Here is a 13,800-nt window from a genome sequence, read left to right as displayed (position 1 = left end):
TAGACCCTATCTGCACAGGCTTCCCATGAATGCAGTTCTGTTCTCCAAACTGAATATTTACACTCTGGGGTCCTACCCACCTGTGTGAAGTTTGTTCATTTATATACAAGAAAAGTTTCACAAAGGTAGAAATAGGAAGATCCATTTGGATGTGCATCTCACAACTCTTGGTAAAGGGAGCGAGTGGTACAAAGTAAAATCTCTTCCAGGGGATCTGGGACCTGGGCTCTTCTGCCATCACGGCCCTGGGTTTAAGGCAGCTGTGCTCCTCCCGGGTAGGGCTCTATGCCCTTTCAGGGCTGAGCCTCCCTGCCTTGACCTGCTACAGGCTGGCAATGGACACTGGGTCTGATGGGTACTCAGTGCACCTACCTCCCCCCCAACTCCCCGTCAGCCTTCTGCATTTGCAGAGTGAGAGGGATTCCTTGTGTCTGACCTGAGCACCCCTCTGTCACCAGGAAGGTCCCAGGATGGCTGCCGTGCAGGGCAACCTGAATATGGTGAAAGAGACACAGAACATGACAGCACACAACTGCTTCAATTCTCAGAGCACCGTCCTGCAGGGGCAGCCCTTTGGGGGAATCCCCACTGTGCTGTTCCTCAACGTCATCTTGTGGGTGGTAAGTCCTGTGCCCCACGGTAGGCAGTGAGGTCTCAGAGGGGCGGACCGTCACACTGTCACAGGTGATACAGCAGGGGCCTCAGCTCTCCAGACAGACGTCAGCCACAGTGGTGGGGACTCCCTGAATGTCAGTCATGCCCAGGGCAGCCTGGGGAAGAGGGAACTGCAGGAACAGGCAGAATTCCTAAGATTCCCTTCCATGCACCACTGTCCAGGGACCTACCCGGCCAGTGCCCTCGGGCCTCCCTTCTCTTTCCTCTTGCTGATTTCTTCAAGGAATGTTCTTGTTGCATCGTTCTAAACATGACACCGATGCCTTCACTCTGCAAACTCTGAGAATCCACTCTGCTGGGAAGCTGCTGGGCACTGGGGATCCAGAGTTTAGACAGGCATGGCCTCTACCCTAACAAAGCTGGCCACTTGTTGGAGAGCCCAGGAAGCCCCTGGGAACCTGAGGGACAGGATCTCCCCCACGGAGTTGCAGGGACCAGCCGAGCAGGAGACATATTCCCACATTCCCTTTCCCGGCCTATAGGTCATCATTTTGGTTTATTCCTTCCTCCGGAAAGCTGCGTGGGACTACGGGCGCCTGGCTCTGCTCATTCACAATGACAGGTGAGGAGAGGCCGGGGGTCAGGGCGAGCCAGCTGCTTGCTCCCTTGGGGGAGGTAAGGCCACAACCAGGATACAGTAGGTGTCGTGCTGTCACCCACTCCTGCCCGGCTCTGGCCCTCCTCAAAAGAAGGGAACTTAGTGGGGGCAGTCATCTCTGGGCACAAGCCCGCTTTTTTCTCAGATCTCAGACTTTCTGGATCGCGTGACTCCCCAGATACGTTGGGCACCTGGCAACAGGGGTGATTACCATCTGTACCCAGAGCTGTGTGCTCAGCACACGAGCTGAGATGTGTCTGGTACTGTATAAGAGGGGGTGGCGGCTCTTGGCTTGGGAGCTGGAGAGACAGCAAGGCGGGTGGCCGAGGCCTTTTCTCTCCTTCTCCGCCTCCCTGCTCACTGATCTTCCTGGCCGGCAGCTTGACTTCACTGATCTATGGGGAGCAGAGCGAGAAGACATCTCCCTCGGATATTTCCCTGGAGATGGAACACAAGGACAAGGTGAGCGCTGGGGTGGGCCTGGGCCCAGCGGGTTCCTGGCTCTGCCACGTGCAGGAAGGAGCCCGCTCATGATCAGGGGCTTTGCAACCAGCCGCACCCAACCTAGCAGTGTGACCTGGGACACACTCTTCAGCCTTGCCAAGCCTCAGTTTCCCCATCAGAAAGACGGGGATATTAACCATTCCTAACTCCTAGGATGCCAAATAAGAGTTAGTTAATTCCAGTATTTTAAAGGGATGTATGTATGTATTTATTTATTTATTTATTTATTTATTTATTTATTTTAGAGGATGAGAGACAGTGTGCAAGCGGGGGAGGGGGAGAGAGAGAGGGAGAGAGAATCTTAAGCAGGCTCCACACTCAGCACAGATCCTGACTTGGGGCTCGATCTCACGACCGTGAAATCATGACCTGAGCCGAAATCAAGAGTCCGACCCTTAACCGACTGAGCCACCCAGATGCCCCCTTAAAGGAATTTCTAAAACTAAATTTCCTGCTTTTCTCAAATCTCCAACCCTCGTCACAGTCCTGGTCCTGCCCCAGCCCCGCCCCTGAGCCAAGGACTCACCTCCCACTTCATAGAGGAGAGTCCAGACATCAGGCAGGGACTCCCTCAACCTCCCGCCTCCCAACTCTGCTCAATGGAGCCCAGTCTTCCTTCTCTTGCCTGTCGGATGCCAGGGCTCCACTCAAGCCTGTTCATTCACTTAGCTGGCTGCCGTGGCACACCTGCTGTGGGCCACCGCTGGTCTGGGACCTGGGCAGTGAACTCAATGGACCAAGTCCTGCTTCATGGGACTTTCCGTCTGGGTGAGAGACACCCAGACAGATGCATGTATTGGTGGTAAGTGCATGAACTCAAAAAGCGGCAAGGAAGGCACTACACAGTCGTGGCACAGAGCTGGAGAGTTCCAGATGGTGTCAGAGACGATCTTGGGCTCTCCCTGCCACGGCCCACACTGCCTGTCTCCCTCTGCACCTGTGCTGCCCAACTTTCTCACTCCCACTTACTCCTCCACCCCTCCAGAGTGGCTCCCACCCCTCCGTTCCACCCAGACGAGCCATCGGTTATCCCAGGCCATGAAATCCCAAGGGCTTTGCTGAGTTCTCATCTCATCTGGTCTCTCAGAAACATCCGGCCCTGTAGACCACCTTCCCTTCTTGAACAGGCACTTCCAGTCGCTTCTGTGCCATCACACTCTCTGGGTTTCTCTTCTGCCGCTCCTCTGTTCCTCCCCATCCCCTCTGCAGGCTCCTCCACCCCAGGGGTTTCCCTCAGCTGGTCCCAGACCTCCTCTCTCTGCTGGGCGACGTCACCCACACTCCCAGCCTCGCCTGCCACCTCTGCACAGAACCCTCCTAAATTTCTGTCTCCAGCTAACCCTCTCTCTGGGCTCCAGACACATTTATCCAATGATCCTCAAAATATCTCCACATGGAGATTGTAAAGGCGTTTGGAGTTCAGCATGTCCAAAACATGCCACGACATCCCTCCACCCACCTGTTCCTAGATCCCTGGTTTCAGACTCTGCCCACCACCCACCCAGGTGCACCCCCTGGGTCTGGCCCAGGCCCCCAGGTACAGCCACCCAGGTGCACCCCCTGGGTCTGGCCCAGGCCCCCAGGTACAGCCAGTTCATTACCAAGTTGTATTGCTGTCACCCTCCCAGTCCTGTTTCTCTTCACCTCTCCCACCACCCCCCAGGCCAGGCCCCCATCAGCCTCTTGTTTGTTGGATGAGGCAGGGTGGCCTCTAACCAATATGGCCACGCCTGTGTCTTGCCCCACCCATTTTCCACCTCATCTGTCCTTGCCTCCCAACTCCCCCATCCCTGGCCACAGTGGCCACCTTTTAGATCCTTAAAAGTGCCACCTCCTTCCCTCCACAGGGCCTTTGGCCTGTCCTTCCCCCTCCCCCTCCCCGGTGCCGCCCCCCAGGTTAACACACTCACCCTTTGTTCAGATTTCAGCCCAAACGCCACTTCCCCAGGAGCCCCATCCCTGCCTTGTGGGTCCAGATCTTTGGTGTTTTTTTTTTTTTTTTTTTAACGTTTTTTATTTATTTTTTTTGGGACAGAGAGAGACAGAGCATGAACGGGGGAGGGGCAGAGAGAGAGGGAGACACAGAATCGGAAACAGGCTCCAGGCTCTGAGCCATCAGCCCAGAGCCCGACGCGGGGCTCGAACTCCCGGACCGCAAGATCGTGACCTGGCTGAAGTCGGACGCTTAACCGACTGCGCCACCCAGGCGCCCCTACAGATCTTTGGTTTTACACGCATTGCTTTTCTTCAGAGCTCTTAACTCAGTCCGTAACAGTCCCTCATCTACCAGATCGGTCCAGGGTCTCTGCTCCCCCAGCAAGAGCAGGTGCTGACCTGGGCTGGCCCACCACTGTCCCCACCCCACCCCACCCCCCACCCCCAGCCAGGCCAACCTGCTATGTAATTAACATCTGATTTGTGTTTGTTGGAGGCAGTGAGTGAGTAAAACCATATTCCTTCCGTTATCATCCCTCCAAGAGACCTGGTCCCCTTATCTGCCAGGATCTGCCCCAAGCTGCGTGGAGAGCCTCAGACAAATTTGTCCCTTAGAATTCCTCTATAGAACAGAGACAGTCACGCCTACCTTACAAGGTTTATTTTCAGGTTTATTTTTGGAAGCATTGCTTTGGTTGGGGTTTGTTGTTGTTGTACAATGGCAAAAAGATCATTTATTTAAAAATATCTGAGGAATCATTACAGCAGCAGTGAGGTGGTCCAACTGCAGAGGTAGAAATGAGACGGGCAGGGAGAGAGTCTGGTGAGGTCGCCCGTGGATGCCCCAGCCAGGATGCTGGGGCCTCAGCCAGGCCGAGTGGCGTGGGTAAAGCAAATGGGCCATGTGGTGGGAGTGAGGAGCTTGGGGCCACCAAGCGAGGTGCGATGAACTGACCACTGTCACTCAGTCTTGTCAGCTGAGCTGGTTCCTAGGACCTTGTGGCCATTTCCTGCAGGGATGGGACAGGAGGCGAGGCGGCATCTGCTTCTCAGGCCTGCTGTTCAGGTGCTCTGTCTTGTGAATGGTTTGCGCCTTCCCTAGCTGCGGTGTAAACCTAGGGGAGCACGTCCGCATGTGTGGGCCTGTCATCCGTGAGAGAAGAGAGATATTGCACACCTGCTCGCTCACGCATCTACGTCTGTGCAGTTTCTACAGGCACATAGGCCACACTTCTTCTCATGACCTCTGCCCTCTCAAGGACAGTCCTGTCCTGTGTGAATTCCAGGACTTGTACGTGCCATGTGGGGTATACACCTTTGCACCTGCCATAGAAGGGGTGGAAGTGACTCCCAGGAAGGTGTGTCCCCCGCCGTGCACAACAAACCTCCTCACCCACTAAATAAAACACACCCCTGTTTGCCCATAGGTGGTGGTGCGAAAAACTCTCCGATGGAGAGTGGAGTTCAGACTCTCAGCCCAACTCCTGTTTAGCAACTCACGACTTCCCTGGGGACTTTCACAATCAATGCCACCAGCATGCTAGTCCCCTTCATTGCTGTGACCCATACTGGGCATCTGTATTTTAGTTCCTCAAGACATAACTGAGGACACGGTCCCCCCTAAGGTGGATGTCTGACCATCAGGCAACCCCATACAGGGAAGGGTACTTGGTGGGTCTTGTACTGAATGGAGCGAGGAACTTCCTTCTGTTTTCCTATCACTTCCTTTTGGGAAATACCCTTTCCCAATCAGTGTGGCACAGGGGAATGTCAGCCAGGCAGGCTGCCTGTTTCACTCATGTACTTGTGATCAAATGGGGTCAATCAAGAGTTAAACCTTTTCCAAGACTTTCCTAAACCCTAGAGTATCCTGGAAGGAATCACGCACCAGGGCAACTTAACCAGCTATCAGATCTGGCCACTTTTAGGGCCATGGGCCCCAGCCCATCATCATGCACACTCTCCCCAAGCAGACTTCCTTTCTAGGCCCCCTCATCACCTCCACGGCTGAGGTTGCCTTTCCCCACCACCCAGAAACCCCAGACAGCAAGACCTTGAGAGAAAGGCATAATCAACAGGACTCTTCAAGTTTATTTATTTTTGAGAGAGAGAGAGAGAGAGAGAGAGAGAGAGAACAAGTGGGGGAGGGGCAAAGAGACGGAGACACAGAATCCAAAGCAGGCTCCAGGCTCTGAGCTGTCAGCACAGAGCCCGATGCGGGGCTCGAACCCACGAACCATGAGATCATGACCTGAGCCGAAGTCGGACGCTTAACCGACTGAGCCACCCAGGCGCCCCAGTAGGACTCTCAGATGTAGGAGAAGAAACCCATCTCAAACTAGTGTTTAAAAAAAAAAAAAAGGTAACACGTGGCTAGAGTGTGGGGAAATCCAGAGAGAAGTGGCTTCTTTGGGTACAACTTGATCCAAGTCCTGTGATGCTACCAGGATCCTCTCTCCAGGCTTTTTTTTTTTTTTTCCTCAGACAAGCTCCTGCCTGTAGCATCGAAGATGACACCAAGCCACTGCAGGCTCCATGGTGTTCACCAAGGTGCAGGAGCTCAGACGGGGAGAGACCCTCTCTCCCAACACCCCCTCAATCCCTTTAAGAGAATTTTGATCGGCCCCACTTGCATCATGTTCCCGTTGATCAGCTGACCACTGGTGGCGGACCCCTACTTGACGGACAGCCCACCGGGCCACATGCAATGGGGGGGGGGGGTGGAATTTCCCAAGCAGAAGCAATGAGGGACAGACAGAAACCAGCCAACGTCCACTCTACAAACGGCCCCTTCTCTCCCTCCGGTCCAAGACCCACTAAGCCCCCATTTCCTGTAACAGGATGCCACATGGCAGGAATGTGAACTCATAGCTCACTTCTGGGGAGACCTCTCCCTGGACAGTCACCACTGATTCCAGATGGAGCCCACTTCCTTCCAGGACCCATGCCCTTCTCGCTGCCATCTCTTCCCTGGAAGGAGGCCCCTTGCTGACACTGCCTCATGTTTCCCAGGTTCCCACAGCTGAGGAGGGCAGGCCTGGGCCTGGATTTTCTCACATGTTCTCTCCTTTTTCCCCAGGGCTTCTATTCCTGGTTCTTCAACACCATCACCATGAAGTAAGTGCCTGAACTTTCCGAGCTTGTGATAGCAGCTGCCATATTTGGGTGGTGATGGGGGTGGGGCGTGCTGCCCTGCAGGTCTGGGCCCCGGCCTGCATTCTGGACCCTCTTCCCCACTCCCCACTGACTGCCTCAGCCCTGCCCAGGCAGGGGACGCTTTCTGGGTCACAGTGGGTGAAATGGGACCTGGGCACAGCCCACAGCCCTCAGGAAAGGACCATTTTCTCATGCTTATAAAAATGCTTTTATGGATCCCACACTAGGAAAAAGAAATTCTTCTTGCATAGCTATTTGCTTTCTTTCTGTGAACACCATTCATCGTATTGAAATGGAAAAGAAAATACCAGGCAGAAGGGCATACTTCCTCTTGCCTCAGCACTGATTACAGAGGGACAGCCCCTTGTCCGCTTGCCTTCTGGATCTCTTTAGGGCCAGACCCCACTTGGCAAGGAGAAAGACCCCAAGTCACCTGTTTTCTCCTAATTACCCCACGCTTCATGATTTTGACTGCACCCTCCTGACTCTGCCCGGCTTCAGCTGAGCGCTTACCAGAACTCTCTGTCCCCACTGTGTGTATGTGTGTGCATGCACACTCATGCCTGTGCACACGGCTCTGCCTCCACCTCAGAGCCCTGTACATTCCTGGGTGCTCCCTAAATATCCCCCATCTGTCCTGCCCTGTCCACCTTTCAAAGCCCTCCTCCAGGGTCCTTTCTTGCCTGGTGATGCCTGCCTTAGGGTACAGTCTCACTGCCCCTCAAAGGCCACCTGCAGCAAGGGGCCTGAATGGGCCTGCTAATTTGCTTTTTTGGCAAAGGTTCATAGAACTTCCTCTTGCGTGTGCCTCCCCACCCACCAGTCAGGCCCTGGCTGGGAGCATTCACACATTTTTCCAAGACCCCATCCCACCCCCTTGGGCTACCTCCGGGCACCCCCCCCCTTCCTCCAGACCTGCTGAAGGGGGCATGAGGCACCCTGACTGGGCCCTGGGAATCCTGAGCTGGGCTTAGGACCACTGGCCTCTGGTGTTTGAGCTCCAACCCCACTGATGGGGGAGTCCCCATGGCTTTGCCTCCCGGGCTGTCTTCATCATCCATCAGAGTTCCTAGTATCCAGAAGTGATACAGCTAGTTTGTGTGTGTGGTTCAGGGATCTTAGCCACATGTAGGGGGAGTGGAGGGGAAACATTTTATTTCTTGGCACCTTCTCTGGTTTTGCTTGGGTAAGCTTTAAAACATGCACAAGCTCACATTAAATATATTTTCATTAAGAGAGACCTGGAAGCCACCTCCAGGCCTCCTGCAGAGAGGCAACCCTTGTCCACAGTTTCAAGGGAATTTACTTTTTTCCTTTCCGCAAGCATTTGCCGATTTAAAACATGTTTAAATAATCAATAACGTGTCTGAACACTTGGAGCTGGTTACCCTGGGAAGCCATACGAGCTGGCTGTGGGTTCCCGGGCTTAGCAAGTTCGTGAAGGATGGGCCAGGGCAGAATGGCACATTAGCCAGCTCTTTACATGGGGAAGAGGGAGGGAAACCTGGGGTACATAGGCCGGCCTGAGCTGACCACACCCTCGGTCTTGGACAGCTGACTTTCTGGGTTTTCTGTTGTCTGCTGACCCATCAGCGGGTATATATGGGGGCAGGGGGAAGTGCATTTTTTATTGAAGTTGCAAGAGAGTAGCGTATGTGTAAAACTTAAAACTTCATGCAGTACGCATCTCTGTGGTGCACATGTGAATATGAAATAAAAGAGGCACGTCACTATGTTGGTGCAAATCCGTGTATACAGCTATTCATGTGTGCATACCCAGACCTGCGGGTCAGTGGGAGGTCAGTGTGCACAGTAGTGTGTGTTTCCGGGTGAGAATCCTCCCCCCCCCCCCCCCACTCCACCCAAAGGTTCCTCCATGGGGAACTCATCGTCCAGGGAAGGAGGAAGGCTGGGCATTGTATTATGCATCCCGCACCCTTTGAGAACAGTGTCTAGACGGCAGCTTAATACATTTACTGATCAGGGACAAGGAAGCCAGAGTCCCAGTGTACAAAGCCCACAGAATCTAGTTGGAGAGGCAAAGGTTAACAAGACTCACTGTATATAATTCATAATGGGAAAGTTATCATTGCTGTGCAGGGGGTATTTGGGGGACAAGAAATTAATTCCAGCTAGGGCGTTCAGGAGAAGCAAGCTTTGAGCTAGGCCTTGAAGGATGGGGAGAATTTCCACTCTATGCCAAGTGCAGGACCCATCACAAATAAAGGACTACATGAGTGAAGGTTTGGGGCAGAGATGGGCAGGGAGCATCCAGCAATGGTCCGTCTAGTGTGGCTAGAAGCAAGGATACATGGCAAGAGAGAGGCTAAATGGTTGGGCTGGAAGGATCAGCTGGGATCTTGACTGCCATGCTGAGAATTCTGGGAAATACATCAAATGCTGTTTATGCTATAGTCACTAAGTTAAACAAGCACAACAACAAAAAACTAAAGGAGATTAACCAAGATGCTTAATAGTCATTATCTTGGGTTGGATGAGATTCTGCATGAATGATTTTCTTCTCCTTTGTATTTCCCAAGATTTCTTTTTTTTAAAATTATTTTAATGTTTATTTATTTTTGAGAGAGAGACAGAGTGCAAGTGGGGGAGGAGCAGAGAGAGAGAGGGAGACCCAGAATTTGAAGAAGGCTCCAGGCTCTGAGCTGTCAGAACAGCCTGATGTGGGGCTCGAACTCACAAACTGTGAGATCTTGACCTGAGCCAAAGTTGCAAGCTCAACCAACTGAGCCACCCAAGGCACCCCCAAAAATTTCTATAATAAAATTTCACTTTTCTTTCTTTCTTTCTTTCTTTCTTTCTTTCTTTCTTTCTTTCTTTCTTTCTTTCTTTCTTTTCTTTCTTTCTTTCTTTTTTTCTTTTCTTTCTTTCTTTCTTTCTTTCTTTCTTTCTTCTTTTTCTTGAGAGAGAGAGAGAGAGCATGAGCAGGAGAGAGGGGCAGAGGGAGAAGGAGACAGAATCTTAAGCAAGCTCTATGTTCAGTGCAGGGTCCCATGTGTGGCTAAATCCCACAACCCTGGAATCATGACTTGAACTGAAATCAAGAGTCAGACACTCAACCGACTGAGCCATCCAGGCGCCCCATACTTTAAAATTTTTTTTTTTAATTTTTTTTTCAACGTTTTTTATTTATTTTTTGGGACAGAGGGAGACAGAGCATGAACGGGGGAGGGGCAGAGAGAGAGGGAGACACAGAATCAGAAACAGGCTCCAGGCTCCGAGCCATCAGCCCAGAGCCTGACGCGGGGCTCGAACTCACGGACCGCGAGATCGTGACCTGGCTGAAGTCGGACGCTTAACCGACTGCGCCACCCAGGCGCCCCTTAAATTTTTTATTGAAGTATAACACACACATGGAAAAGTCCACAAAAAATAAATGTCCAGCTCAATTACAGCAAATCAGATCAAGAACTGGAACATTGCCAACACTCCATCACTTCCTCCTCTCCAAAGGGAGAGTATCCTGACTTCTAACTCCATAGTTCTATATTGCCTATTTTTGAACTTTGTATACGGAAACATACAGTATGTACTGTTTGTCCCTGGATCTTTCACTCAACATTGTGTTTGTGAGGTTCAGCTATGGTCATTCATTTTTATCTCTGTATAGTATTTCGTTATATATACAGTGTTTTATATATATATCATTATATATATACATATATATGTGTACATATATATATATATCATGTATATACATACATTATCTCACAATTCTTGTGTTCATTTCCACCTTCAGTAGACGTTTAGGTTGTTTGAGGCTGTTATAAACAAGGCGTCTATGAGATTCTTATACATGTCTCTTGATATGTGCATGTGTTTCTACTGGAAATAATACTAGACCTGGAGTTACTAGGTCATAGGCTGTGCATACATTCAATTTCCTTAGATCATACCAACTGCTTTCCAAAGTGGCTCTGCCGGAGTCGTACCCATGAGTGTGGGAGAGCTCCCAGTGCCCCCATACCCTTGCCAACACTTGGTATTGTCTGACTTTCTAGCTTTGGTCAATCTGGCAGTATGGAGTGATATCTCTTTGTGGTTTTAAGAATTCCTTTTTAACTGACACATTAAAAGAAACAACTTTTTAAAAAATAGGATGCATCTTGATCTCGCTGGTGGTTTGTCTGGTGCACGCACCATGGCAAGCACTCAAAATGTATGAAGAAGCAATAAAAGATGGAATGAATGCTTGATTTCAAAAGCGCTTCTGGATTCCCGAGTGAGTGTCTGTAACATAACTTCTGCCTTCGATATGCCTGTGAAATTCAGTGAAATACATTTGAGGCATAACAGAGGCTTTGAGATGAAGAGTGATATTTCTAAAAAAAAAAAAAAAGAAAGAAAAGAAAACTTGGGGGTAGGTTGATAATCTTCTCTTCCTTTTCTCTACCTCACTCCGACTTAAGCTGTGGCCACGCTGGCTCCTGAGGCGTGTCCTTGTCTGTGTGTCTCTTCCAGGAACGAGGATCTAATTAGCAAGTGTGGAGACGATGCCCGCATCTACATCATGTTCCAGTATCATCTTATCATCTTTGTGCTTATCCTCTGCATCCCCTCCTTGGGCATCATCTTGCCCATCAACTACACTGGAACCGTTCTGGGTAGGCGGAGCTCAGCGCGCCCTGCGCCTGGGCCACTCGACTTAATGGGCGGCCTGGTAGGCGGGGCAGAGCTTGGGTCTTGGTAGTCTAGAAATCTAAAATTTAAGTCCACATCTCGAAACTAGTTATGTGACCTTAGGACAACCCGAACTTCTGTCCTCCCATGTGGAGACTGGACCTGGGGCGTCCTTCATCACAAGTGTGGCCCAGGACCTGGCCCATGGCAGACACACAGTAGTAATTCAGTCTGGAGCTGAATGTTTACCTGCAGCCCCACCCTACATCTTGCCAGGTCTTTGCAGAGGCCTTTTTATGGCATGTGACCTACTGCAAAGATCCCTGAACTTGATCTCTCCCCATCCCCTCTGTGACAGACATAGCACTGGAAGTGTAAAATTGGTCTCATAGGAAGTCTAGTCACACTCGTTATAAGAGGGTCCTTTTGACAGAATGACATTGTGGGTGTAGACTTGGCCCTCGTCTGCTTCCCAGAAAATACCTTTGCTCGATCTAGCAAATGACTTCTTATTATATTAAGCACATCAATCCCCCCAGGCCTCAGATCCTCAGCTATCATGGGGATCAGGAGATGATGCCAGAGCCTGGCACGTAGTGAGTGTCCAGTGAATAACAGCCAGTATTTCACTTAGAAATGTGAAGATGGACGGAGCCGAAGGCTGTACAACTAAGTGGTGTAGCTTAGCACCTTAAGTGCCCATGTGGCAGCCAGTGGTACCCTGATTCCTCAGGCGTCTGTTTCTCCTCAGCCAGAGGCAGACCTCAGTTAATTCAAGGTAGCACACAACGTGCCACGAGATACCACTGCCACAGTAACTTCTGTCTTTCCAGATTCCCTTCCTAAGAGCTTGTGTGTTGGCAATGATACGTTATATTACATGTAACATATGTATAGTATATCAACGCAAGATTTCTGGACACATTTCATAATACTCAGAGATGTCCAAACTGACAAACTAATACATTTTGCCAGAAGGCTTTACTCTGTCAAAAGGAGGCAATGTGACATTCTTGTGATTGTTGTCAGGGGTAACAGTGTTACTGATTTCTTCCCTCCACTCGTGCTGGGGCCCTGGGCTCCTTCAATAAGCATTTGCTGGTGTCTGCTTGATCCAGTTGGGCACTGGGGATGCCTCGTCAAGACCTGGCTGTAGAGCCCCAACCAGCAGTCTCAGGAAGAAGAAGAGGCCTCTTCTGGTTTTGTGGGGAGGTGGGGGCAAGTTCTGGGGAACAAGAGGGGAGGGGAGGATGTGGGCAGGCATCTCTAGACCCCAGGCATTCATTTGGGAACCTCGAACGCAAGCAGCTCCCACACTCACTCAATCAAGGAACCAGCTTTGAGATCAGTCACTTTCTTCTCTTTCAGATTGGAATAGTCACTTCGGTCGGACCACCATTGTCAATGTCTCCATAGAGTAGGTACCTGATCGTCTTACCTCCCATTCTACTGGCTCAGGGTTATTGGTGGGGAGAGAAGGTCCAACTTGTGGGTCAAAAACACGGGCACTGCTCTGCTGCTAAGAAAAGCCTGGTTTCCTTGGGACCCATGTACTGAGTAAGATGCCAGAAGTTGCATTCTCTTAGGGGGGCAGGACTCCTGCTGCCTCAGTGTCCCCACATCTGTAGTAGGTAGAACTACCCAAACTGGCCACTCCTGAAGACTTGGAAAGATGGTCCTGTTTGTTTAATATGTCCAGCCCCCAAGTGGCAAAGACCCTGTAGCAAGCAGAGGCTTGAGGTATTATTTCCTGCTCACAAAATAGGGCCAGTTAACCCTCATATAACCGAATAAAGTGTAGACCTGATTCCCACAGCAGGGGGCCTGAGGAACCACATGACCTGAGTTTATGCCCCACCTGTGCCATTAGCTGACCCTGGGTCTGGGGCAATGCACCGCCACCCTGAGCTTTATTACTAGTCTAGTCTGTGGTGGAGAAAGAACTGTTGGACGTGATTCGTGGATTTCAACAGCAGCCAACCTGATCAGATCAACTTGTACTGAGCCGGATGTGGCCCTGCCGGTCCTTGCAGAGAAAACAGGCCCCCAGGGTGTCTCGGGCAGGTGTGGCTGACTTCCTGACAAAGCTGAAGCAGCAAGTGTGAGAGGGGGTTCACACGCTCCTGCCCCACCCCGGCCCCTCTGCCCCCGCCCCCTGCAATCCATCAAACTCCCAAATCAGCAGAATGGGGCTGTGGCATCCTCTTAGCACCCCTTCCAGCCATCTCCTCCCCCAGTGCTGCCGACACCAGAGCAGAATTCACCACCTTCTCCCCGGCCAGCCACGGTGGGGG

General features: G+C 51.3%; 1 protein-coding gene across 8 annotated transcripts in view; it reads left to right on the top strand.

The window, feature by feature from the left end:
- TMEM63C (transmembrane protein 63C) overlaps nt 1-13,800 on the top strand; it is a 131,148-nt gene that overhangs the window by 94,234 nt on the left and 23,114 nt on the right. For all 8 annotated transcript variants that reach the window (XM_086709164.1, XM_086709165.1, XM_025919542.2 and 5 more), the window contains 6 exons: nt 459-620; nt 1,158-1,237; nt 1,654-1,735; nt 6,792-6,829; nt 11,348-11,490; nt 12,875-12,923. In XM_086709164.1, coding sequence (XP_086565290.1) covers nt 471-620; nt 1,158-1,237; nt 1,654-1,735; nt 6,792-6,829; nt 11,348-11,490; nt 12,875-12,923 — 542 coding nt within the window. In that variant the 5' untranslated portion in view covers nt 459-470. The remainder of the gene's footprint in view (nt 1-458; nt 621-1,157; nt 1,238-1,653; nt 1,736-6,791; nt 6,830-11,347; nt 11,491-12,874; nt 12,924-13,800) is intronic.

This window comes from Puma concolor, chromosome B3, assembly GCF_028749965.1.
Source record: "Puma concolor isolate L17-30 chromosome B3, mPumCon1.1.hap2, whole genome shotgun sequence".
Classification (NCBI taxonomy): domain Eukaryota; kingdom Metazoa; phylum Chordata; class Mammalia; order Carnivora; family Felidae; genus Puma; species Puma concolor.
This window is presented reverse-complemented; position numbering and strand designations above follow the sequence as displayed.